Here is a 26066-nt window from a genome sequence, read left to right as displayed (position 1 = left end):
AAAGACAGGTTGCTGTCTAATATAACACCCAGTTCTTTATAGCGGATGAAATAACAGTATATCTTTCTAGATGCAAATTGTATTCCAAGAGATTTTGTGTTCAATAAGTGATACCTTTTTTAAACTTAATAGGAGAAAATTACTGGTCATCCAATATTTTATATCTTTAACACACTCTGTCAACATGGATAATTTTGAAATTTAATCTACTTATGCTGAAATATAATTAAATGCGTATCGGCATAACAGTGGAAATCCATCTTTTCTTATAATATTACCAAGTGGCAGCATAAATATTGAGAATAGCTGAGGGCCTAACATAGATCCTTGCGGTACTCCATAATTTACAGATGATGTCATAGATTTCCCCCGTTTAAATAGAAAAAAATGGTTAAACCACTAATTTTGAACATAATATTTACAGGTCCTTAAAAAATTAGCATATTGTGATAAAGTTAATTATTTTCCATAATGTAATGATAAAAATTAAACTTTCATATATTTTAGATTCATTGCACACCAACTGAAAAATGTCAGGTCATTTATTGTTTTAATACCGATGATTTTGGCATACAGCTCATGAAAACCCAAAATTCCCGAAATCTCAAAAAACCTGAAATCTCAAAAAATTAGCATATCATGAAAAGGTTCTCTAAATAAGATATTAACCTAATCATCTGAATCAACTAATTAACTCTAAACACCTGCAAAAGATTCCTGAGGCTTTTAAAAACTCCCAGCCTGGTTCATTACTCAAAACCGCAATCATGGGTAAGACTGCCGCCCCGACCCTGTCCAGAAGGCCATCATTGACACCCTCAAGCGAGAGGGTAAGACACAGAAAGAAATTTCTGAACGAATAGGCTGTTCCCAGAGTGCTGTATCAAGGCACCTCAGTGGGAAGTCTGTGGGAAGGAAAAAGTGTGGCAAAAAACGCTGCACAACGAGAAGAGGTGACCGGACCCTGAGGAAGATTGTGGAGAAGGACCGATTCCAGACCTTGGGGGACCTGCGGAAGCAGTGGACTGAGTCTGGAGTAGAAACATCCAGAGCCACCGTGCACAGGCGTGTGCAGGAAATGGGCTACAGGTGCCGCATTCCCCAGGTCAAGCCACTTTTGGGCTACAGAGAAGCAGCACTGGACTGTTGCTCAGTGGTCCAAAGTACTTTTTTCGGATGAAAGCAAATTTTGCATGTCATTCGGAAATCAAGGTGCCAGAGTCTGGAGGAAGACTGGGGAGAAGGAAATGCCAAAATGCCTGAAGTCCAGTGTGAAGTACCCACAGTCAGTGATGGTCTGGGGTGCCATGTCAGCTGCTCGTGTTGGTCCACTGTGTTTTATCAAGGGCAGGGTCAATGCAGCTAGCTATCAGGATATTCTGGAGCACTTCATGCTTCCATCTGCTGAAAAGCTTTATGGAGATGAAGATTTCGTTTTTCAGCACGACCTGGCACCTGCTCACAGTGCCAAAACCACTGGTAAATGGTTTACTGACCATGGTATTACTGTGCTCAATTGACCTGCCAACTCTTCGTCCTGAACCCCATAGAGAATCTGTGGGATATTGTGAAGAGAAAGTTGAGAGACGCAAGACCCAACACTCTGGATGAGCTTAAGGCCGCTATCGAAGCATCCTGGGCCTCCATAACACCTCAGCAGTGCCACAGGCTGATCGTCTCCACGCCACACCGCATTGAAGCAGTCATTTCTGTAAAAGGATTCCTGACCAAGTATTGAGTGCATAACTGAACAGGATTATTTGAAGGTTGACTTTTTTGTATTAAAAACACTTTTCTTTTATTGGTCGGATGAAATATGCAATTTTTTTGAGAACATTTTTGGTTTTCATGAGCTGTATGCCAAAATCATCAGTATTAAAACAATAAAAGACCTGTAATATATATATATATATATATATATATATATATATATATATATATATATATATATATATATATATGAAAATATATGAAAGTTTAATTTTTATCATTACATCATGGAAAATAATGAACTTAATCACAATATGCTAATGTTTTGAGAAGGACCTGTACTATGAATATCAAAACTACCCTGTCTGGATTTTTTTATTTAAGGTCAAATATATATATTTTTTATTTATAGACTACAAGCATAAAAATTATGGAGTATTTTAGTATATTGTTTTACACAAGATTTTAATGTGATTAAAATGAATGTATAGCTCCGCATTCTACTAGTTTACTTTATCGATACAGGTCAGGAATCTTAAGTGAAGTCGTCAGATCAGATGTGATCGGGGAGCTTTTTACCAGCAAAACAAAAACAAGTTTAGCCATAAAACACACACAAGGATGGACAGAAATGGACTTTATTAGTGTTACATCTATAAATATGAAATCAGATGATAACAATAATGTATTATAAAGAGGGTCCAGGACACAAAGATTTCGATCTTCAGTGCAACCCTCACAATGTCCTCCATGTTAATTGACATAATGCAGTGAACATGATTGATAGACAACAATTCATATTTTATGTCGTACATATTCAGTAATTAACTGCTTTACAAAAAGCAAAATAACAATGTCATAGTCACTTGTATTTACAGTGTAGTAAATATACTTTTTTCTATTTTTACACAAAAAATATTTACAGAGGTGAAGCTCTCAGCATAAAAAAAGAAACTAAAGTGAATTATGTAAATTTTGCATAACCTCAAGTGCCAAAAAAAGCGTAGTGTTTGAAACATCTATCAGTCTGTCTACCATTACTAAACCCATTCAAAAACGTGACCTTTCTGACATTAGAACGTACCGATGTGAAAGCAACTCATGAGAAGAAGAACAGAAAAAATAAAATTGCCCCCAATACACACATTTCAACATGTCCAAGTCAAAATGGCACCGTTGTATATGGGGTACGGATAAAAGTTAGATTTTAAGCTTGGATGTAATTTTAGAGAAAAATAAAACTAAAACACAAACATCAGCACATATGACATAACATTTACACGACCGGAAAAGAAAATCTGCTGCAATCCCAACAGTGGATGATAATAGTCTTGCGGAGCCCAGAATGTTACAGTTAACCAAAAGAAAGAAAACTTGAAACAGGTGAAAGTAAACTTTGAAAAGAGCTCGAATATGGCCCTAAAACAGCATGTTCTTGAATCATCTATTTGTTCAAGATGTCATAACACACTGTAACACAATGAGATCTAGGTTGCCTTTCTCGTTTCTTTATATCTGGGTTTTGGAAAGGCAGTCCACACTGAGAGATCACAGTTTGGATGGATTGGCAACTTAATGTTTCTTTTCTATGTATTTGTTTCTTGTACTATAAAGTCCAAAAGGGTAAAAAGGGTAAATTCTAGAAATACTACATGAACGATTGTACATTTTTGCTTTAGGGGACAGCTCAAAAATGTTTCCGCGTTAGTGCCGACTCTTGAAGAGAAATCATTTCTGGCCTAAAGGAAACGACCACAAAAAAGTAAACAAGAACAAATACAACTAAACAAAGAAATGGCACTTAGTTAATACTTTCTATCTAATACATTTAATAAGGAAATTAGTGCTTTTAAACATAATATAATTTTAAACATAATTTAAAAAAAAGTTAATGTCCTATTATGCATAAACAAAACAATATTAGACTTCCTCCCATCCGGTGTCAAACAGTGACTGGTTTAAACAGAGGTGTTCAGTTTATTTTGATCCTGGCAAACATGGCTGGACAGTTTTAGAAGAACCTAAAGATTACAGTAAACGCTGGGTTTAGCAGAAGTGAAGGGAAACTGCATAAAGTGCAGCACAATGTATGTCAGAGGTCCAGCAGGGGCTAAACCCTGCTGTGCTGCAGTTCTCATACAATCTTTTTGATGCTAGGTCTTTTAAAACTGCCAGTGCTGCGTTGTTTCTGGACCTGGCTGGCCGAGCCGTGGCGTGTGCGTCCGCTGGATGCCAGAACCGTGGTAGGGGACAGGTCCACCTTCTCTTTATCGATTCCTGCTCAAAGCAAAAACATGCATGCATGATTAAACAAAGCTACAAGTGTGAATATATACAGCCTATATTTTAACAGTCATTCAAAGCTTCTGTTCTTGAGGTTAGAAGTGTAAAAGTTAAATTGAAGAGGACGAATGGCCTTTCAGTCATAGGGCGCTGTCACACACCTGACGCAATGTCACGACACACTGTTTAAATAGCAAATGCACTCGCACCCATCTGTTTGCCCATGGGCGTGCAGGTCTGAAAATGAGGTGTGTTGTTAGGTGTATTGTTGGCGAATTGCTATTTTGAGGCAACTGAAATCAACTGTGCCATTAACCAACAAAAACCTGGTCTAAAGCGAGACTAATAGCGCAGTATTTTTTGCAGTGTTGTAGTCGAGACCAGCTCATTCAAGTCCGAGTCGAGTCCGAGTTCAGAGAGGGTCGAGACCGAGACCAGAGAGAGCCGGTGCAATCAAATATATATTTACATAGATTTCTCATTCGATCCGCGCAGGCACTAATGAGGAATATATATATATATATATATATATATATATATATATATATATATATATATATATATATATATATATATATATATATTGCGGCAGGATTTGTATCGATCGATCAATCGATCGATCGATCGACCGATCTATCTATCTATCTATCTATCTATCTATCTATCTATCTATCTATCTATCTATCTATCTATCTATCTATCTATCTATCTATCTATCTATCTATCTATCTATCTATCTATCTATCTATCTATCTATCTATCTATCTATCTATCTGTCTATCTATCTGTCTATCTAGCCTAACTTTACAAAGCTGCTGTTTTTCTTTACCTGATCAGCTGCTCCTCCTCTCCCTCAGCTGACTTTTCTAACCTGCTGGTATATTTACCTCGAATCTGTTATAAAAACATGTTAAGAGATTATACACCTAATAACGTTTTGAAATGTGTGTATAATCATTCATGAAATTCTAACATAGTAGAGATTATAAAAAAACCACCAGTAGGCGGCAGCGATTCACTGTTTAAATGAGTGAGCCACTTAAATCGTTCATTCATCCAATTCGTTCAAAAGTCAGATTCATTTAGGAAGAAAACAAAAACCGATGTGAATACTTTTGTCATTGACAATTACAGACACTATTGAAAAATGAAATAGCAAAACAGGATGCTTTGGTAACTTGTTATACTGATAGTTATAGCTAAATACATTGCAATGGATTAGCTAGCTAAATATATGTGGTGTGTACTTAGCTATTACACAATATTCTCATACCTCATTCTCAGTACATGCTTTATTTATTTTTTGCATCCCTCTCTGACCAGCAGTTAATATATAGTCCGCTGTGCAGCGCTTCTCTTCATTTTTGGCGCTAACGTTTGCTCTCCTCTTCAAACATCACTCGCGTTTTGGTGAAAGTGCGACTCATTGGTTGGGTGTTACCAATTGGTTCAATGGAGGGGGAGTATTTTTTGTCCTTTTATTATGACAAACTCATATTTGATTAGGAACAAAATTATTGTTTCCAAACAAATGAATTCTACATATTTTAATTTTGATCTACTGGGTTGTAACTAAGGGATTTGAATGGGATTTGGTTACATACCCCCCATAAACTACGCCCCTGAGTCACGTGCAGTTGCGCTTAAGAAAACCACACATCATTGGAAGTGTCAAACATCAATTATTACCTAGAACTATTAACATAGAGTAATAATCATTAATATTTTGAACGTGACTCGAGTGGACTCGGAGATAAGTCCGAGTCCTAAAATGTTCGAGTACGAGTCAATTCCGAGTCCAAATGGACACGAGTCCATGACGAGACCGAGACCATTAAAATATGGTCTCGAGACCGAGTACGAGACCGAGTCTTGAGTGCAAATCACTGATTTTTTGTTATTTAAAGGGTTAGTTCACCTAAAAATTATATTGATGTCATTAATGACTCACCCTAATGTCGTAAGACCTCAGTTTAAGATATTTTATATTTAGTCCAACAGCGTATCTATGTGTTTGCACACTATACTGTCCATGTCCAGAAAGGGAATAAAAACATCATCAAAGTAGTCCATATGTGACATCAGTTAGTTTATTAGAATCTCTTGAAGCATCAAAAATACATTTTGGTCCAAAAATATAAAAAACTATGACTTTATTCAGTATTGTCTTCTCTTCCGCGTTCGTTTTCAATCCTCAAATAAAGATTCAAATGGTTATGAATCAGCGGAATGAGTCATGATTCGGATCACGTGTCAAACTGCCAAAATGCTGAAATCATGTGACATTGGCGATCCGAATCATGAATCAATCCGCTGATTCTTCCGTTTGAATCTTTCAATTAAATTTATGTCATTAATGACATAAATTTCATTTTTGGGTGAACTAACCCTTTAAAGGGCGCCTAAGTAATATGTGCCTATAGGTGGATACACAACTTGCATACACTGCTAATTTTACACACAAAGGAACACGCAGCAGCACACAAACATTTTTAAATATTATAAATAAGATTCCTCTCTGGAGAGCATACAGTCTTTCTGCTTCAGTAGAAAGCAGTTTCTGTTGAAGCCAATACAGAAGTGACTTTAACTGCAGTTCATTGACTGACTACTAGAGACAGGCTCCAGGAAGGAGCAGAATCTCATTGAGCCGCATGTTAAAATGCCCAACTTTACAGCAGAAAAAAACATTTACAGCCTGGTACGAATTATGGATTTGGTCTATACGGCAAATTTTGCCCTTCATGACAACTGTGAGGGGGGTGATTTTTTTTAATAACTAATTTGTTTACATTATATAATGCCTTAAAGTTCTGCATAATTAAGGGGTGTGGCCACTTTGATTGACAGGTGGATAGCCATTTATCCGCTGTCTGTTAGTCATCGCGTCACCTCAGCTCCGCCCACGTCCCGCCTCTTTGCCCCTTTTCTGTTATCCGAGAGTGATGCGCAATGACGTGTTGCTAAGATGGCAATGGCCGACTTGACCCTACTTTACGCATTAAAACTGCTCTTCAGAATCCTATAGGTGACGTCATGGACACTACGTCCATTATTATTTTTTTACAGTTTAGGGTGCAAGCACATTTGGCTTTTAAAGTGAATGGGAGATGAGACTCTGATTGGTTCATTGTACCTTACGTCCAAAACACACCGTAACTCATTAAGAGACTAGTTATAAACCTTTTGGCCCATGCGTTTAGCTCACCAACTGTTTTTTACATCGTTAAACTAGCAAAAGTGGATTCGGACATGCCCTAAGTGCACCTGCATGGTTCATGCGCTTCAGACCATGCGCTCAAATCGGTAAAAAAGGGCCCATAGAAACCAACCAGATAGATACCATTAAATATATCACACTCAGATGATACAAAATTATATAACAAGCACATACAAAAGGTGGCAAATCTGTTTCTTCACACATTGGGAGTGTGCACTGTCTAATATGGGTGAGGCATTACATTTAGAGTATATATACACCATTGCCTGGTTTCACAAACAGGGTTTAGGTTAAGCCAGGATTAGGGCTTAGTTCAATTGGGACATTTAAGTTGCTTTTATAAACATGCCTTCAAAAAAAACATTACTGGTGTGCATCTTGAGACAAAAAACTGGCAGAGATATATTTTAAGATTTGTCAGTGCAATTTGCTTTTAGTTAAAACAGCATTTTAGTCTGAGACTAGGCTTAAGCATTGTCTGTGAAACGAGGCTCATTCGTGCTTCACAAAATAGAAAAAAAAGTGGCATAACCAAAGTAAAAACAGAAGTTTGACTGCCTAACAGGAAACAACTTGAAACAAATAAACTCTTTGATGCATAACTATAATCTAGGGCTGTCAAGGGATTAAAATGTTTCCTCTAATTCATTTTTATCTAATTAAATGTGGCGCTCGTCAAATTTGGCTGAGAAATTACTCCCAAAAGATCATTTAAAGTCATTATTGTGTAAAAAATTGAATAGACATTACAAAAAGTAGTTTCAGAAATAAATATTTTTGGATAAAACTATACCTTGTTCATTTAACGTTTGTTTTTATTAATATGGAAATATGAAATTATCCTCTAAATAACAAACTGCCAGTACGTGGCGCTAATGCCTAATTGAGTCATTGAGTTCATTCATGAGTGAAGTAAATGGTTCTCTACGAAAATGGTAAATGTAAATCATTAATTAAACTGTTACTATATTAAAAATAAGATCAGTATCACATTTGTACTTATGCTATTCTGGACAGAAAAAAAGAACTTGTGAGAAATTGCTTATATCATGATGTAAATTTGAAGGTGTTTCACACTGGCAGTTTAGTTCGAAATGGAGCATGGTTCACATGAAAAATTGGTAATATCATGCAGAACCGGTGAGCTGAGCTCAGGTTATAGTGTTATAGATGATAGTGTTGATGATTTACCTTGGATACAAGCGAGAGTGACAGAGGGAACAATCGCCCTCTGAGACACGGACCAGAACAAACGCGCTCAGTGTAAAAACGATCTGCGACAAACTCAAATGGGGGATTTTTGCCTCATATCTTGAACTTTATGGACATTCTAATTGCATTCTATAGGCTTCATCACACTGAGTTGTTGCCCTGCATTGTATTCTTCATCAATCAACTGTATGAAATGTAAGATGAGCTAACTAGGTCTGGGGTCGGGGCAAGTGTGTTAAATGCGTTAATCATTTTAAAGCATTGTTTTTTACCGTAACTAATTAATCTAAATTAACGCGTTAAATTGTCAGCCCTACTATAAACGTAAAAAAGTAACATAAGATGTCATAAATGAGATTCATAATTAAAATGTTTAATCTTTTTAAATGTCTCTTTAGGTTCATCTTTTCCAAACCAACCACAACTAACACTGGGTAGAACAGTATATTAAAGGGTTAGTTCACCCACAAATGAAATTTATATCATTAATGACTCTAATGTCCCTAATGTTGTTCCACACCCGTAAGACCTCCGTTCATCTTCGGAACACAGTTTAAGATATTTTATATTTAGTACAACAGTGTATGCACACTATACTGTCCATGCCCAAAAAGGGAATAAAAACATCATCAAAGTAGTCCATATGTGACATCAGTTAGTTAATTTGAATCTCTTGAAGCATCAAAAATACATTTTGGTCCAAAAATCACAAAAACTACGACTTTATTCAGTATTTTCTTCTCTTCCGCGTTTGTTTTCAAACCTCAAATAAAGATTCAAATGGTTATGAATCAGCGGAATGAGTCATGATTCGGATCGCGTGTCAAACTGCTGAAATCACGTGACATTGGCGATCCGAATCATGAATCAATACGCTAAATCATGACCGTTTGAACCTTTATTTGAGGATTGAAAACAAACATGGAAGAGAAGACAATGCTGAATAAAGTCGTAGTTTTTGTTATTATACGCTCTCGGACTAAATCTAAAATATCTTTAACTGTGTTCTGAAGATGAACTTACGTGTGTGGAACGACATAAGGGCGAGTCATTAATGACATTAAATTTCTTTTTTGGGTGAACTAACCCTTTAAGACTGGTTTCACAGAGAGGGCTTAGATTAAGCCAGGATTGGATTTTATTTTAATTAGGACATTTAAATAACTTTTATAAACGTGCCTTAGAAAAAGATATTGCTGGTGAGTGTCTTGAGACAAAACAATGGCACTGGGATATTTTAAGATTTGTCAGTGCAAGTTGCTTTCAGTTAAACAGCTCAAACATGCACTTCAGTCTGGGACTAGGCTTAAGCATTGTCTGTGAAATAGAAACACATTCATATTGGTAAGTATAAGGGTTCATCTGCTACAAGTATTAGTAAAAAAAAATGTAATAGCATCTTCATGGCAAAACGAAATTACAAAAATAAAAGTTACATACATTTTTATTGGCTACAAAGTAAGGGTTTAATTATAAACTACAAAGTATTGAGCAGACAGATAGAAAACCGCAAGTTAAAAGGAAACAGGAAGTGTCAGGCAGATCTTTTTCTTTAGAGAGCAGTTGTGACAGAGTGACAACACAGCAGGACCGCAAGAGTGAGATAAATAGTCTCATGTACTTCAGTACAGACCTGGTGCATGCTGGGAGGTGGCTAGTGAGGTCATTGAATTCGAGAGGTTGAGGTTGGCAGTGATGGTGAGCTGGCTCTGGACAGGTGGAGGGTATGGAGAGGTGGGTGTTCGCAGTCCCTCTTCGTTCGTTTCCTCATCGATGCCGGGCAAATAGGTGTCGATCAATGCATCCAGAAACTTGACAATCAGCTCCGCATAGTCTGGGAACTGAGTTTGCTGAGGGAAAAACAAGAGCAGCTCAAGTTTATGCAGATAGAAAACCAATGCTGGGTACACACCAAAATATTTTTTACATCTTATAAGATTTTCAAAATGTGATAGACCACAAACATGAGGATCGGACAATCCTAGATTTAACTATTTTGGTCCTATAGTGTGTGGTGAACAGATTTTAAACCAGAGTCCCGACTGTAAACATAAGAAATCTCGCAAAACTTCAGAATAAGCATTGCGGATGATATGCAATTTTTTTTAAATTGTTGTTCACAGGTGTCTCTTGGAAAAATAGATATTATTCTCTATAAAATTGCCTTATTAAATAAACTTTAAATAATTGTTTTTATAGTCCTATTCTCTCAGCATGCTTTCTGATTGGATATTATTTCATTTCACGTGAGTGTGCGCGTGTTTGTCCTAGGGGTTCCCCCTACACATCAGGATTTCTGATCGTAAATATTCAACATTCGTGATCGGGATGGCTCTGACATTCTTCCGTGCAAGTTCAGACACTCTCAACACACTTCAGTTCACACCACTGGAAAATCTGATAAGATAATCTTTAGAACCATCAAGATAATCGGGACACGGCTAGGATTGTCGGAAGTGCGGAAACTTTGAGTGAGTTGCTTTTGTTTCCAATTGCTTCCACTTTGTTATAATACCACTAACAGTTGACCGTGGGATATTTAGAAGTGAAGAAGTTTCACAATACCACGCTGGAATTCACTGAGCTCCTGAGAGCGACCCATTTTAATGACAAATGTTTGTAGAAGCAGTCTGTATGCCTAGGTCCTTTATTTTATACACCTGATTTGGAGGGGTGCCCCAATAGCCTGGATGCCAGCCGAACATAGCCCCGCCCACAAAATGTTTAGGTCGGGCAGTTCGGTCTGGCCTCGATCCCTAGAGGAATAATTATCTCCGAACAGAAACTGTTCGGACCAATGAGATCATCAGGGCGGGCTTTAGACGATGATGGACAGATGATCAACAGTAACGTAATCATGCGCATCATCAAAGGGGCTTGGATTATATTTGTTCGGATCCTAAACGGAGAGCTTGTTTGTATATGCATTCACCTTCACAATTTCTCTCAGAAATGATGATCATGTTCTCTGGGAAAAAATGGCATTTGGGGGGGTCAAATGTGTGTTTTTTTTGGCAAGGTTGCCTGCTAAAATTCGCACTCATGGGTCTATATATCACATAAGAGTCGCTTCAACGCGCAGACATAGAAAACAATCCGTGGAAAAAAACGCGGACTTGGCAACACAGTGCAGTTGAGCTCTGTCTGTTGACATTTGACAATGCGTCGCATCATTGCCCTGATTGTTTGTAGCTCTATCCAATTGATGTCTTTCCTGTTTCAGTTGAAACGCCCCATAATCACAGCCCAATGGAGCAGTTTCAGACTCATATTCTGACTAGAATTGAGTATGACCACATCAGGCTAGTGCCCCAATACTTTTGGCAATATCGTGTATATATAAAAGATTATAGTTAATATTTTTTTCTTGCATTTTGAGAACAAGTTCAGTGTCACTTACCTTAGAGAAAGGACCAGCAAACCTCCAGAGTCCATTAAACCCAAAAGCTGTGGAGGTAAGTAAAAATGTTATAGAATCTGAGTACCCACTCAGTCACCCAATCCTTGATTGCAGGAGTATTTTCACAGTTTCTCATTGGACTCTAGCAATCATAGATCCTTCATCTACCCGTCAGACTCTGCCACCTACAGTTCAAACTCTCATATACGCCCATCAGTCTCTGGTATTCACAAATCAGACTCTCACATTCACATATCAGATTCTCACATTTACAGATTTGACTCACATCCACTAATCCTGCATTGCTCAAAATGAGTATCATCTCAATTCTTAATCAGATTAAACATGAAACAAGTTTTGGATATGTGCATGTATATGAGAGATGTGAGATGCTTTACTTTGCAGGTAGGATGTTTGGTACTGAGGTGGCAACTCTTCATGATAAACTACACTCTGCACAATTCCATGAACTGGGTTCAGAAGATTTGGGTCCTGACACAGTGACAACAAAGTATTAATCTTTGAATCCAGGAGGTTGTGACTGAAATAAAAAGCAAAAAACAACAATGAGAGTCTAATTTCATCATTCAATGTCATATGTACTGAAAAGCAGGTACATTTGGACTTACACAACAGGAAAGACCTTTGGAAAGACAACACTGGCCTCAGCTAGAAACTCATACAGGACCCTCTGCTCAAATTCATCTGATGTGTTTTTCACCTGAGTGGCCTGAAAAATCATTCAATATTACAGATGTGTAAAAATTCAGAGGATGAATGCATGTTTAAAGGAAATGGCAGGGTAGGGGGGCAGGAAGTGACACATATGACTTCAGAGGAACACATTAAAATTATAAAGGCAAATTGATGTGTGAATGAGGAACTGAAAAAAATATTTATTCTGAGAAAGAAAGAGATTACCAGCACAGTCAGAAGCAGTGCCTGGATTTTGGGATCTGTGAGAACTTCCTCATTAAGCAGAACATTGGACTCAGACACAGAGACATTTCGCAAGTGGTGATGGGAAATTCTTGGGGTTTCTTTCAACAGGAAACACAAAGTTATAAATGGATACAAACATTGAGAATCATTCACATCTTTGTGAACCTCACCAATTTCATATTCATTTTCAGCCACTCTCCTCATCTTGGGTGGCGTTGTGATACCCGTTTCTATTTCAGGCCTCTTCGGTGCTTTACTGTCTGACATCAGATGGTCAAAGCTTTTTCTGGTGCCTAAGGAAAACATTTAAGAACATTACAACCACTACAACAAACTTATATTACAGTTAAATGTACTAAGGTATACACCGATCAGGCATAACATTATGACCTATTAATGTGTTGGTCCTCCTTTTGCTGCCAAAACAGCCTTGAACTGTAAAGGCATGGACTCCACTAGACCCCTGAAGGTGTGGAGATAATGTTAGCAGCAGATCCTTTAAGTCCTGTAAGTTGCAAGGTGGGGCCTCAATGGATCGGACTTGTTTGTTCAGCACATCCCACAGATGGGAAATTTCGAGGCCAAGTCAACACCTCAAACCATTACTGAAACATTTGTTTTCAATGAAAGGGTGTACAGGGTCTGCAAAAATGCTTAGGTAGGCGGTACGTGTCAAAGTTACATCGACATAGATGGCAGGACCTAAGGTTTCCCAGCAAAACATTGCCTATAGCATCAGACAGGGAACACCCTACAAGAGTTGCAATTTTCATCACAATTTGGCCCTTGTGAAACGCACTCAAATCCTTACGCTTACCCATTTTTCCTGCTTCTAAAACAACACCTTTGAGGACAAAATGTTCACTCTCTCACAAGGTGCTGTGATCAGTGTTATTTACTTCACCCATCAAAATGTTATGTCTGATCGGAGTATATGACATTGTTTTCTCAATAAATTACCCAGAAGCTTCTTTGTGTTGACCTGGGAGGGTTGCCCCATGTCCAGGCTCATGGATTTGCGTGTTCGTGGGCTGATTTGGCCCACTATGGGGTACTGGGCCACCAAGTACCGCTCTGAGACCTTTGGGGATGCCCATAGCTGGCATTCTCGCAGCATTCTGGAAGACAAAATTCATGATTTATGAAACAGGATGTAAAAAGTTAGCATTTCACAAAAGGTGATGGGTGTGAAGTTACCCTGATCTTCTGTCTAGGTGGTACCTGCAGGTGGAATCCTCATGATGTACGGAGTACATATCCAAGGGAACATTCTCCATGGTAACATCAGAGAGTAGCAACAACTTCCTGTGTTTCAGGCTGCAGCGGCTTCGCACTTCTTCTGACACTGGGAGGAGAGCTATACAAGTGCGCAACATTACTTACTATACCGGACCCAAAATAACCAACACGAAGACAAACCAGAGAAGGAAAGGCGAGATAGTAGTGGTTTCCTTACCTGCCAGATATGCCACGCTCTGCGTGTTCACCTCAAACTTGTCACAGTTCAGGTGCTTTCCTACTAAGGCCAACAGCGTGTGCAGGATACGGATGGTTCGTGCCACCGTGGTGGGGGAGGGGTGTCGGAACCCTGCCAAAACAAAACAGAAATGTGATAGTATCCTAACAAACACAAAATGTTTGAATATTTTTGCATAAAACCCATTGATTTACCTTTCAAAAGGTGCCCGACCAAAGCAAAATTAAAGTTAGAGTTGAAGTTGAGACCAACAAAATGGTCCATCTGTTTGCAGTGCCATTCCAAAGGCTGACGAATCTCCATAAACACCTCCTCAGGACTCTGAGAGATTGACAGGACAAATCATTTCACTAGTTCTTGTGTTCAAAATCACAAATCAACAAAATATTGTTTGAGAAATGCTTTGAGACAGAGAATAGCATTATATAATGTAAACTACAAAATGCCAACTTCCCAAAAGTCTTTATTTTCAAGTACCCAAAAGTTTTTGGTTACTATTGCCACTGTAGAACAACCTTATTTGCAAGTGTATTTTTATTCATGATTTATTTATTCTGCAACTGTAGTTGGCTAAAAAGAGGTGGTTTCCGATATAGTGTGGTCCTATTATGTTTGTATTAGGGATGTCAATTTTCACAAATTCCCATGATCGATCGTCGTTTAAATTAACGATCAATTAATTGATTAATCGTTAACCATAATACTGAAATATGCGTCTACAGCAGTGGCTTATAGCCGACAGCATGACAGTAGGCCTATGTGCAATGCTGCTCAAAACGCCATGTTCTTCACCAAATGAATGAGAAGGATTTTTTTTAAATCTAAACAAAGGGCTATGGGATTGTAAAATTAGTCGATGTTATTTATAATTTAATTAAATTACTTATTTAATAACCAAATATAACATGTAATACAACACGAACGCCGCCTCAGATCTGTTATTCAGAATTTGTGGGCGCACTTGCAAGAGCAATGTGCTGAAACGTCACCTAAACCCAATTAATTCAAAACGATTTATTAAAATATTGTTTTCATTAATCTAATGTAATGTGACAGTCCCAATCATAGTTATTATTAGTCGTGCGTTGCTGTTTGAACAGCGCGAGCTGAAGCCGATGCGCTGAATCATTGGTAAGTTACACTGAAACTTTGCTAGCACGTTATTTAACTCAACAAAAAGCTTCCTATATGAGATTAATCAGATTTATATAAAGTTAACAAAATATTACAAATTATATATCTTCACAAAATGATGCGAATGGACAAGTGAACTTGAATTGAGTTGCTGATATTCATATTCAGAATGGGAGACGCGTGTTCACGCGCTCTAGGAACAACGCTCTGAACACGGCACCTAAACCCAATGACTTTACAACCATTTATTAAAACAGTGTTCTCATTTCTGTTATATAATATGACTGTCCCAATCATCGTTATTATGCATTGCTCTGTATGCGCTAAACTGAATGAAAACCGGTAGCCATTACTGACTGAAGCCATTTGTTAGTGCGTTTTATTTCGCTGAAAGAAACGCATCCTATATGATTGATCACATATATAACGTCACAAAATAAATGTAATATTACAAATTACTTCAGCACAATCTGATGCGAATGCACAAGTGAACTTGAACTAAGTTACATGCGCGAGTCAGAATGCGTGACTCATGTTGTGCACGCGCTCTTCCTGGATCAACGCAATGAAACACACGGCAAATAAACTCAAATAATTAACAATCACAATGTTTTATTATAATAGTGTTCTCATTAATGTTGTGTAATATGACAGTCCCAATCATAGTCATTATTAGTGCTGTTGGAGCTGAAGCTGATCACCGCCACGCTTTTACTACCGCTCGCCTCTAACGTTAATTATTAACCAAATGCATCCTTATGAGATAAATCAGCTAAAGATAGGCCTGCACAAAATAAACACAATATTACAACTTACATTTGCACAAAACAAAAGGCTAGGAATGCACATGCAAGCTTGCAGTCATGATGAAGGTGTAACTCCAGCTGTAAAATGGTCCCAAATAGAACTCGGGCATGCTCGCATCATTTTTCCTCACACACGCGCATGACCCTGCTTAATCGATGATCGATAAGTCTTATCGATCAAATGTCTTATCGACAATTAATCGATCATCGATTAATCGTTGACATCCCTAGTTTGTATACAGTGGGGCAAAAAAGTATTTAGTCAGCCACCAATTGTGTAAGTTCTCCACTTAAAAAGATGAGAGAGCCCTGTAATTTTCATCATAGCTACACTTCAACTATGACAGACAGCATGAGAATCAGAGTCTGATTTGTAAAAAATTCATTTGCAAATTATGGTGGAAAATAAGTATTTTGGTCACCTACAGAAAAAAGCAAGATTTCTGGCTCTCACAGACCTGTAACTTTAAGAGGCTCCTTTGTCCTCCACTCGTTACCTGTATTAATTGCACCTGTTTGAACTCGTTATCAGTATAAAAGACACCTCAAACAGTCAGACTCCAGACTCCACTATGGCCAAGACCAAAGAGCTGTCAAAGGACACCAGAGACCTGCACCAGGATAGGAAGGGGGTTGAAGATGAAATGGGGCTGGGTCTTTCAGCATGACAATGATCCCAAACACACCGACCAGGGAACGAAGGAGTGGCTTTGTAAGAAGCATTTTAAGGTCCTGGAGTGGCCTAGCCAGTCTCCAGATCTCAACCCCATAGAAAATCTTGGGAGAAAGTTGAAAATCTGTGTAGCCCAAAAGGAGATCTGTATGGAGGAATGGGCCAACCTACCAGCAACAGTGTGTAAAAACCTTGTGGTGACGTACAGAAAACGTTTGACCTCTGTCATTGCCAACAAAGGGTTTATAAGTATTGAGATGAACTTTTGTTATTGACCAAATACTTATTTTCCACCATAATTTGCAAATAAATTCTTTACAAATCAGACAATGTGTTTTTTTAAATAAAAAATCTCATTCTGTCTCTCATAGTTGAAGTGTACCTAAAACTACAAGCCTCTCTCATCTTTTTAAGTGGGAAAACATGCACAACTGGTGGCTGACTAAATACTTTTTTGCCACATTGTATGTCCTGCAATTTGACATGTAAGAGTGTTAAATTAGAACCTTGTCGTTGAAGACTCGCAGACTATCGAGTGTGTGTAGGTTCTGTTCCAGCAAAGCGGTTCCAGCAGAGTACAGATTCACCTCATCCAGCTGCAGCACAGCCACAGCCACCCAGAAGAGCGCTTTGTGCATCGGTGAGTCCTAATTGACACACACACAGTTAAACAAGTCAAACTGTCGCTTTCTCTCACACTAAACATTTTTAGAAGAGCACTGTAATTTAATACCTTGTTAAGCAGAGGTTGTAGTTTAGTGAGGGCAATGACGGTGGCTTCGATCAGCACCTGGCTATTACAGTTATCAGGACTTTTCAGGCAGCTCTCCAAACCCTGAGAATAAAAAAACAACTACAGTTCTTCTTAAATAACAGAAAACAGAAAAGCTAGATGGCTACTGAGATGACCAGCACAGGATCATCTAATACTTTCCAGAGCAGAGCAAAAACAGTACAGCTTATGGATTGTAAACTTGACTCATTTTCATGGCTAGCCTGTTTGCTTTAAGGGAAACCAGACAGTTTAGACAGGTTCTGACCCGGTCGATGCTGAGGAGAGGGCTGGCCTTGCTCAGGATCCGTATGATCTGTTTCATTTGGGTATGTGTGACCCGTTTACTGATGCAGCCAAATACCACAAGAGCCCGTGGTTGCAAGGATGGATTATATTGAAAAGCAAATCTGCACACAAAAAAACACATACATGTTCATCATGAAACTGCATCGAAACTTTTCATGACGTATTACCAAGTTATTTCAGGATTCTGTATAGAGCAGTGTGCATACTTCTGTGCGAGATCGGTCCACTGGTCTAGCCATTTACAGCCTGGAATATCCCTCATACATGCCTAAAACACAAAGGGAAAAACCCAGTCAAACCCTTTCACACTTTTAACCAGTCTGTAATGCGTTACACAGAAAAATATAGAGAAATGAAACAGGCAGATGCACAACATTTGATCTTTATTATGTCTTCCAGTCACTAAACAACCTCATCCTGTGAACATGCAAAAGTTACACACATTTTCATTATTAAACTCAATAATCCATATTCACAAGTACAAAAATACAACCGATAATATTTAACAGGCAATTTTCGGTTCATTTTATTTCACTTTACAAATTGACTGGTTCAAATTCGACGGACAATTTTACAGTTCACATCTGGGAACTGCTACCACGACGTTGTCGTACTTAATTCTAGTCAGAACATGAATCTGATACTGCTCCATTGGGCTGTGATTATGAGGCTTGTTTCAACTGAATCAGGAAAGCCCTCAATTGTATAGACCCACAACCAATCAGAACAACGGAGCTACGCATGCATAGTTGTCAACAGAACTCAACAGCACGCACGCTGGAAGAAGTAGAAGATGATGAGTGTAAACGTTCTTTGCGGGTGTTGTAAAAGAATTTAAGGATACATGGAGACGGAGTACTTACCAACACGATCATCATTTTTGAGAGAAATTGTAAAGGTGAATGCATATAGGAATGAGTTCTCCGTTTAGGATTAGAACGAATTTAACCCAAGCGCTCTTTGGTGCCGTGAATGCTTACGTTCCCATTTTAAAGTTTTACTGAATTTATATAGCGAAATAAAATGGACAGAAAATTGCCTGTCGAATTTTCTCTGACCGCGACTCTGGAAGACTTGGAGTTAAGCTTTTCTCTGAGAAAAGAACACAGCATGGCACTGAAGTCATTCTTAAGAAGGGAAGATGTGTTCAGAGTTTTGCCAACCGGATACAGCGAATGTTTAATCTATCAACCGTCTATGCTAACAACGAGCTCTGTTTTACCTACGTTGCTCTGGTTGGTTATAGCGCTACCCTATCGCGTGCAGAGGGAGTTTGAAAGACAACCGTTTATCCCGCCCCTCGGATTGAGCCCTGTCTATGGTGAGTTTCTAGACCAAACATCTTAATGTGGGTCTGGCTTGTCAGGCTAATATAAAGCAGGATTTTGTATCAATATGATGTTTAAAAGTCTTTCAGTCTTCATTAGTCTACTTAAGATGGAAGAGAGAAGATTTATCGCTTGCTACTTTACAAGGTATAACTTACCTCCATGATCTCCAGCAATGCTTCGGTAACCGTCTCCAGGGATGACAGAGCAAAGGTCTCTCTCTCATAGGAGCCTGGAGAGAAAGAACGATCCCTGTAGCTGGAACGAAAGGCAATGACCGCAGCCGATTTGACCTTGCTGATGCCGAACAGCAGGTAGAACTTTGGCAGGGAGAACTCTGTCAGACTTAGGCGCAACACCTGCTTGGTCTCCTCTGCACAGCAGAAAAACACGACATTTCAGTAATCAATAACTCACTGATGCATGAAAACATCTCTCTAGGGCATTGACATCCTCTCACCGCTGAAGCACAGCTGGGAGCATGTGCAGAGGGAATGGATGATGTTGATAACCAAGCCATGCGTGGATGCCCGCAGCGACAGAGGCCCCGTGGCCACCAGCAGGGTCACAACATGGAAGAGGTAAGGCAGGTGGGCGGCTACATCCAGAGAGTTGTTGAAGGACAGCATGAGCATGTACCTGGCCAGGATGGCAATGTCATCCCACATCAGGTGCTGCTCCAACGTCGGTGTGGGTGATAGACATGTCTTATCAATGATTTTACACATCCGAATGATCACCTGTGGGTTAGTGCGACGGCATAATTAATTTAAGTGTGAGTTCACCCAAAATTTTTAATTCTGTCACTAATTACTTACCCTCATGTCGTTCAACACCTGTGAGACCTTTGTTCATCTTCGGAACACAAATGAAGATATTTTTGTTGAATTCCGATGGCTCAGAAAGTGTAGTGTTGTAGTCAAGACCACCTAAACCGAGACCAAGTCGAGACCAAGACCAAGACTTATATATGACTTATATAGTGATGGACCACTTCGTAAAGCTCTGAACTGTTATAAATCAGTGTATCGATATATGATTCGGATCACCAAAGCCACGCCATTTCAGCAGTTTGGCAGTTTGACACACGATCTGAATCATGATACGCTGATTCATTAAGCTCTGAAGCTTCAGGAAGCTGTGTTTTGAAATCGGCCATCTCTTTACAAGTCGTTATTTAGTTTTTTTTTCCGCACAAAAACTATTCTTGTCGCTTCATAAAATTACTGTAGAGCCACTGTAGTGAGATGGGCTTTGTAACGACGTCTTTAGTGCCTTTATGGGTCTTGAGAGAGGAAATGACATTGGTGTCAATGAAGGCCTTTCTGAGCCATCGGATTTCAACACAAATATCTTCATTTGTGTTATGAAGATAAACGGAGGTCTAATGTGTGTCGAACGACATGAGGGTGAGTAATTCATTTTTGGGTGAACTAACCCTTTAATAATAATAATCTTATAAAACTCAATTTGTCAAACTCAAAAATGATGATAGTATTAAAGTTTCAGTAAATGGAAAATAAATTGAAAAACGTAAACTAAAACAGATATATTATATATATATATATATATATATATATATATATATATATATATATATATATATATAAACAAGTACTAAAAAAAAACAAAAGGACAAAATTACTTAAACTAAAATTGAAATGAAACTAAAATATGAAAATAAAAGCTAACTCAAAAGATTAATAAATTCTATGACAGAATATATAAATACTACTAAATAACAACCAACAGCTCTCAATATATGCAAGACACTAAAGAAATTAAGTTAAGAAACAAAAACATATTTCCTGTTTCTCATTAACAGGAAACCCAGCAGTCAAGAAATAGTTCTGCTTGAGAATTAAGAAGTTGTTTCAATGAAATATTCATATGTTTTAAAGGTGCCCTAGAATGAGTTGAAACAATATGTTAAATTGTTCTCTGATATCTACACTGAGGGTATGTAGAAGATATAGTTTTACAGGTCCATTTACAACCATAGAAATTGTCCCTAGGATTTAATGCTCTGTTTTTGCCTTATTTGGAAGGGTCATGAATATTAATATTGAGCTCTGCTCTGATTGGCTCATTTCAGCAGCTCACACAAGTTCAGTTGTTCAGCGAAGCGGCTAGTGAGTCCTGACAGAACACAGACCGACTGAATGACACTTTAAGCAGAACATCTCAAATGGAGATTGCTAAAATGCAGATTACTTGTTTATTGGTGTTTTCAGATCATCCGCGCATGAGAGAGAGCTTGCGTGCATATGGTTGGCAGATTGAGCATGTTTAGGTAAAACACCGGATAGTATACATGTTATTTACACAGAAAAGGTCTGATTAGGGGATTTAAAGGAATGAAATCTGTCAATCTCTGCTTTTAGTTTAAGTTTTAATTTTTTTAACTACATTTTAGACTCGTCTTTTTTCGTCAACGATATTGCATGTTTAAATAACGTTAGTCACAATGTAGGCTACTCAGTGACTGTGATGTACTCTGAAATACAAGCATGCAAAAACATCATACTTCAGTTCTCAAAAATATAAATATATATTTTTTACAAAATGAATAGGAGTCTTGTCAAATGACTATCGTTTTAACTTATATGGTGAAGAAGGTGATGTTAGCAGAAGGATCGAGTGAACGATCTGTAAGCAACTAAACGTAATATGACGTACATCTCTACGGTTGTATTTTGTAATACAAAATAATATTACCCTTTGTCATTAGACACACTATTTAGTTTTGTATGGTACTTGGAGTTTCTTACTGTACTAGCATCTTGCGTTATCTAGTCAATATTACTATCTCAATTTATCTCAATGTTTCAATTTAATCAGAAATTGTTTGCAGTCAATAAGTGGATATATCAATACTTACTGCTTGCAGGAATATAGTTGTAATCGCCCCTTTCTTAAGTTTTAGACACTGAGCGAAGCTTGCTTGATATTGTCTCAGGTTAGAAAAACTGTCCGCTGTGAGATGGCCCGAGCAAATGAACGATTTTGAATTAAATTGTTGCGGTATCCAATTAAACATCAACCATGACTGTTGACATTTTTTATCTGTGGGAAGGGTATGAAAAGTCCTCACGTCCCCTGCACAGCCTGGAACATGACATTTGTGTCCATGAGATCTGCTGTTTTTGCTATCCTCCCAAAACGCTTGTTTACCTGATGATTCGGCTCCGTCAGTTCTGCCTGACAATGAACATGGGCTGACAAGCAAATGTTGGGGGCGTACATAATAATGATCCCAGCGATTGCGTCACAGTTGGCGCTATGTTGAGAATCACTTATTTTTCTGTGGTGTTTTTCATGCACGAGATTTACATATGAAGGAGTGGGCAATGGTGTTTGAGACTCACAGTATGTGACGTCCATGTACTGAACTCTTATTATTTCACTATGGCAAGGTTAATTCAATTTTTTATTCTAGGGCACCTTTAAGGCTGTCTGGTTCACAAAACCCAGCTGAGCTCAACGAACCAACCTCAAAACCATGACCTGAGTGCCATAAACTATCTCTCATGACAAAGAAAGAGAAATAAGGACAGGCAGACCAGAGTGGTTAAAGAAAGCAAGAACAACAGCGAGAGAGGAAGAAACCAACCAAACCACATCTGAGTCTCACTGCACTCATCTCACTGCGCTCGCACTGCGAAACGTTACACTTCTTAGACAATGTTATAAAAGCGGAACTTTTCAGCTACCGATTGTATCCACACTCTCACAAAGTGTGCGTGTATGAACATCACCTTGCTAGACACCAGCTTGACGTTGCCAGAGGCCAAAGCGACCGCAGTGTCTGCCATTACTTCAGCTTTGATGGATCCGAGACCTCCCGTCGCACTGGTTTTTATAAAACTGTCCAGAACTACATCAAGTAGATCTGTTATCTGTAGACACAGGAAGCTTCCATCAGCTCAACATTGACATGAGAAATGCCCTCTAAAGTCAAATTAATTGCAAACACGACAAGTAAAAGTGCAAGTAAAATATTAAAAGAAGCGAGTGCTACATGAAAACGACTGGGAAACCACAAATAGCTGTGTTAATCTTCCAAAAATATGCGTGTAATTCACGTGGTTTCGCCATGCAGCTCTTTATTAGCCTTAACACCTCCTCAGCAAAACCCTACATAAAATGTCATCAGCTCTGTTACATTAATATATTATTTTAAGATTATTTCTGTTACCTGCCCCAAGCTCCCCCAGATCTTGGCCTGAATAGATGGATACATTTGCTTTTCATTGATCGTCATGGTAATGAGTTTGTCCAGAATTGCACTAACTCGTTGGCGCTTGGCATCGTCGCTGTGCTTGCAGAAGCGTACCAGGTTCAGCAGCCAGGGAGTCATGTACTCCAAACACAGGTGCTTTAATTCTATACCTGCATACATGAAGGAAAGTCATTGGTTAGCAGAAAACATTCATACTTGAGTGATTCTGGACCCTGTTGTGCTAAATATTCCACATCTTTATCTCTAGACAAACAGATAATTCTTGTAGACATAACTGAAAAAAGCAAATACACAATCACATTCGTGGACTAATGATGCCTTTAAGTAGTAGTTGAAAGTGGAAACTTCCTTTTAGGACTCAAAGGCTAAACAGAATGCGAATAATGATCCGAAACAGCTGGAGGATCACCAGGGTCTTCTGAAAGTTTAATTAAGGGCTTAATGGGGCACTAACTGGACTTGCTGAAACCAGAGATACACTCCTCCAGGAACTCCAGGGTCAGGTGAGGCTCATTAGCTGCTAGAGTCTTGCTAATGGACACGATGAAAAGGGTGTTATTGGCAGGGATGCAAAGGCCAGAGGTCTCCAAAAGTTGGCCTTCAATCTTCAGGTTGAAGGTGCAAGTTAAGGCACACAGGAGGTTATAAGCGGCAGACCTTTTAACAAAACAGAGAGAAACATAAATATTCAAGCATGAAATGCCAGGGATACACTGGTAAATATCTGACTACTGTATGAATTGTAAAATTCATCACCTTAAACTGGGGTCAGAGCTGCCCAGGTTGAGGAGGGCGATGTTGAGAAGGGTCCCCGGAACATCTTTGGGCCTGATCTTGGTGTGCTGGGGGATGGAGTCGGGCTGGGAGAGCTCCCAGCGTGTACGGATGTGGATAATCGAGTGAACTATGCTCTCACACTCCTGGTGAATGAAGGTCAATGGTGTACCCTGGTTAGCGATGGTTAGCGTGAACTGACTTTCATCCACTAGGCAGATCTCTTCGATCTCTGAGGCGTAGTAGATGTCGTTGAGTAGGACAGCCTGACCCAAGACTCGCGTTCGATCAGATGAGGCCACCTGCACTGCCGTACTGCCCACCTGGAGAAGAGCAATCACAACTATTGAAATAAGACATAAAAAGTCAAACCGAGCTAAGTATTCATGTTTTCATCTTCACACACCTTAATGGACACTCTGGTCTCTTTGTAATGCCTTTTTACGCCATTGTGAAAGACTTTCAGGTCTTCTTCTAGTGCAAGAGTAGCTGCTGGAAGCTTCTGTTCCTCTGGTTCCACGTGGTCAGCCAGCCGTGCAGGTGAGTCAATGAACACTAACTTCTTACTGCCCTTGAGGCTCGTCAGCAGTCTCTCGTGGTATTTGGTGTATTCGCGCACCCATGTGTTACAGTTACAGATGTAGATGGCGGCCACGTTCTCGTAAGCAAAACCCGGAAAGACAACAAACCATTTGGAGAGAAAGTCGGTCTTGAAGCGATTGCTGGGGCCAGCATGCGTCAAGTCCACCACTAGCTCGTAGGGTTTGGCGTAGTAAGGTTTGAGGGTAAGAAGTACGTGGTATATGAGCAAGTCCCCATTTATCTGACCCGTCTTGAACCTGTGAGGGAGATGAAAACAGACAGTAACGAAACCGAAATAAAGGCCTGCAAACCCACTGAACGCTGTTATTGTTAGATGAATAAGTTGAAAAAGGAAGACAAACTTTGATGCTCGCTTGATGAAGCCAGAGAGTGTTTTCAATGGTCATATAAGCTTGCATTTGGAAGGTTATAGAAAACAACAAAACTTCTATCTAGACTAAAATCACCCATGACATGCACTGGTTCATGATAGAAAAAAAGAAACACTGTGAAATGTCTTTACTAGGGGTGTACAATATATACAGTTGTGGAAATAATTATTGTCCCCTTTGGTAAATACGAACAAATAAGCCTGTAAAAACAATCTTCATTGTAAATCTTTTGATCTTTTATTAGTCAAATAATGTAAAATGTGGGCAAAATCTCTTTATGAAATAAATGCTTTGACATAACATTATTATTGACTTTAGACATAATTATTGGTACCCTTTTATTAAATACTTTTTCAACCTCCTTTCCCCAAGATAACAGGTCTGAGTTTTCCCCAGATCAGAGACCCTTTTTTCATACAGAATCTCTCCAGATCCTTCAGATTCACATATCCATGTTTGTGGTGCTTCTCTTCAGTTTAGTTCACTCATTTTATAGGCTTCAGGTCAGGGAACTGAGATGGTCATGGCAGAAGCTTCATTTTGTGCTCATTGTGTGACCCATTTTTGTGTTGATTTTGATGTTTGTTTTGGAACATTGTACTGATGGTAGATCTTATAAACCACGGCCTATTAAAACATTTTTGTGGTCAGGTTTAGATTTTTTATCTGCTTGTATTTACTAGAATCCATGATACCATGTATTTGAACAAGATGTCCAGGACCTCCAGCAAAAAATAAATAAAAAAAATAGGCCAAAACATTTCACAGATCCAGAAGTATATCTAACTGTGGGGTACTTTTTATCCCGT

General features: G+C 38.7%; 1 protein-coding gene across 4 annotated transcripts in view; it reads right to left on the bottom strand.

Moving 5' to 3' along the window:
- Positions 1-2332: 2332 nt before the first annotated feature.
- The window catches only part of nf1b (neurofibromin 1b), a 118036-nt gene continuing 94302 nt past the window's right edge, over positions 2333-26066 (bottom strand). For 2 of the 4 annotated variants that reach the window (XM_067432469.1, XM_067432471.1), the window contains 22 exons: positions 24690-25122; positions 24266-24606; positions 23964-24166; positions 23465-23658; positions 23025-23165; positions 19727-20006; positions 19425-19639; positions 18145-18206; positions 17898-18039; positions 17591-17692; positions 17364-17504; positions 14439-14565; positions 14224-14355; positions 13965-14124; positions 13728-13885; positions 12938-13060; positions 12747-12865; positions 12455-12555; positions 12224-12366; positions 11826-11872; positions 10059-10275; positions 2333-3987 (listed from right to left, as the gene is read on the bottom strand). In XM_067432469.1, the coding sequence (XP_067288570.1) occupies positions 3845-3987; positions 10059-10275; positions 11826-11872; positions 12224-12366; positions 12455-12555; positions 12747-12865; positions 12938-13060; positions 13728-13885; positions 13965-14124; positions 14224-14355; positions 14439-14565; positions 17364-17504; positions 17591-17692; positions 17898-18039; positions 18145-18206; positions 19425-19639; positions 19727-20006; positions 23025-23165; positions 23465-23658; positions 23964-24166; positions 24266-24606; positions 24690-25122 (3724 nt within the window). In that variant the 3' untranslated portion in view covers positions 2333-3844. The remainder of the gene's footprint in view (positions 3988-10058; positions 10276-11825; positions 11873-12223; positions 12367-12454; positions 12556-12746; positions 12866-12937; positions 13061-13727; positions 13886-13964; positions 14125-14223; positions 14356-14438; positions 14566-17363; positions 17505-17590; positions 17693-17897; positions 18040-18144; positions 18207-19424; positions 19640-19726; positions 20007-23024; positions 23166-23464; positions 23659-23963; positions 24167-24265; positions 24607-24689; positions 25123-26066) is intronic. The other 2 variants (XM_067432470.1, XM_067432472.1) reach the window with 1 other exon arrangement.

Source organism: Pseudorasbora parva, chromosome 23 (genome assembly GCF_024679245.1).
Source record: "Pseudorasbora parva isolate DD20220531a chromosome 23, ASM2467924v1, whole genome shotgun sequence".
NCBI lineage: Eukaryota > Metazoa > Chordata > Actinopteri > Cypriniformes > Gobionidae > Pseudorasbora > Pseudorasbora parva.
This window is presented reverse-complemented; position numbering and strand designations above follow the sequence as displayed.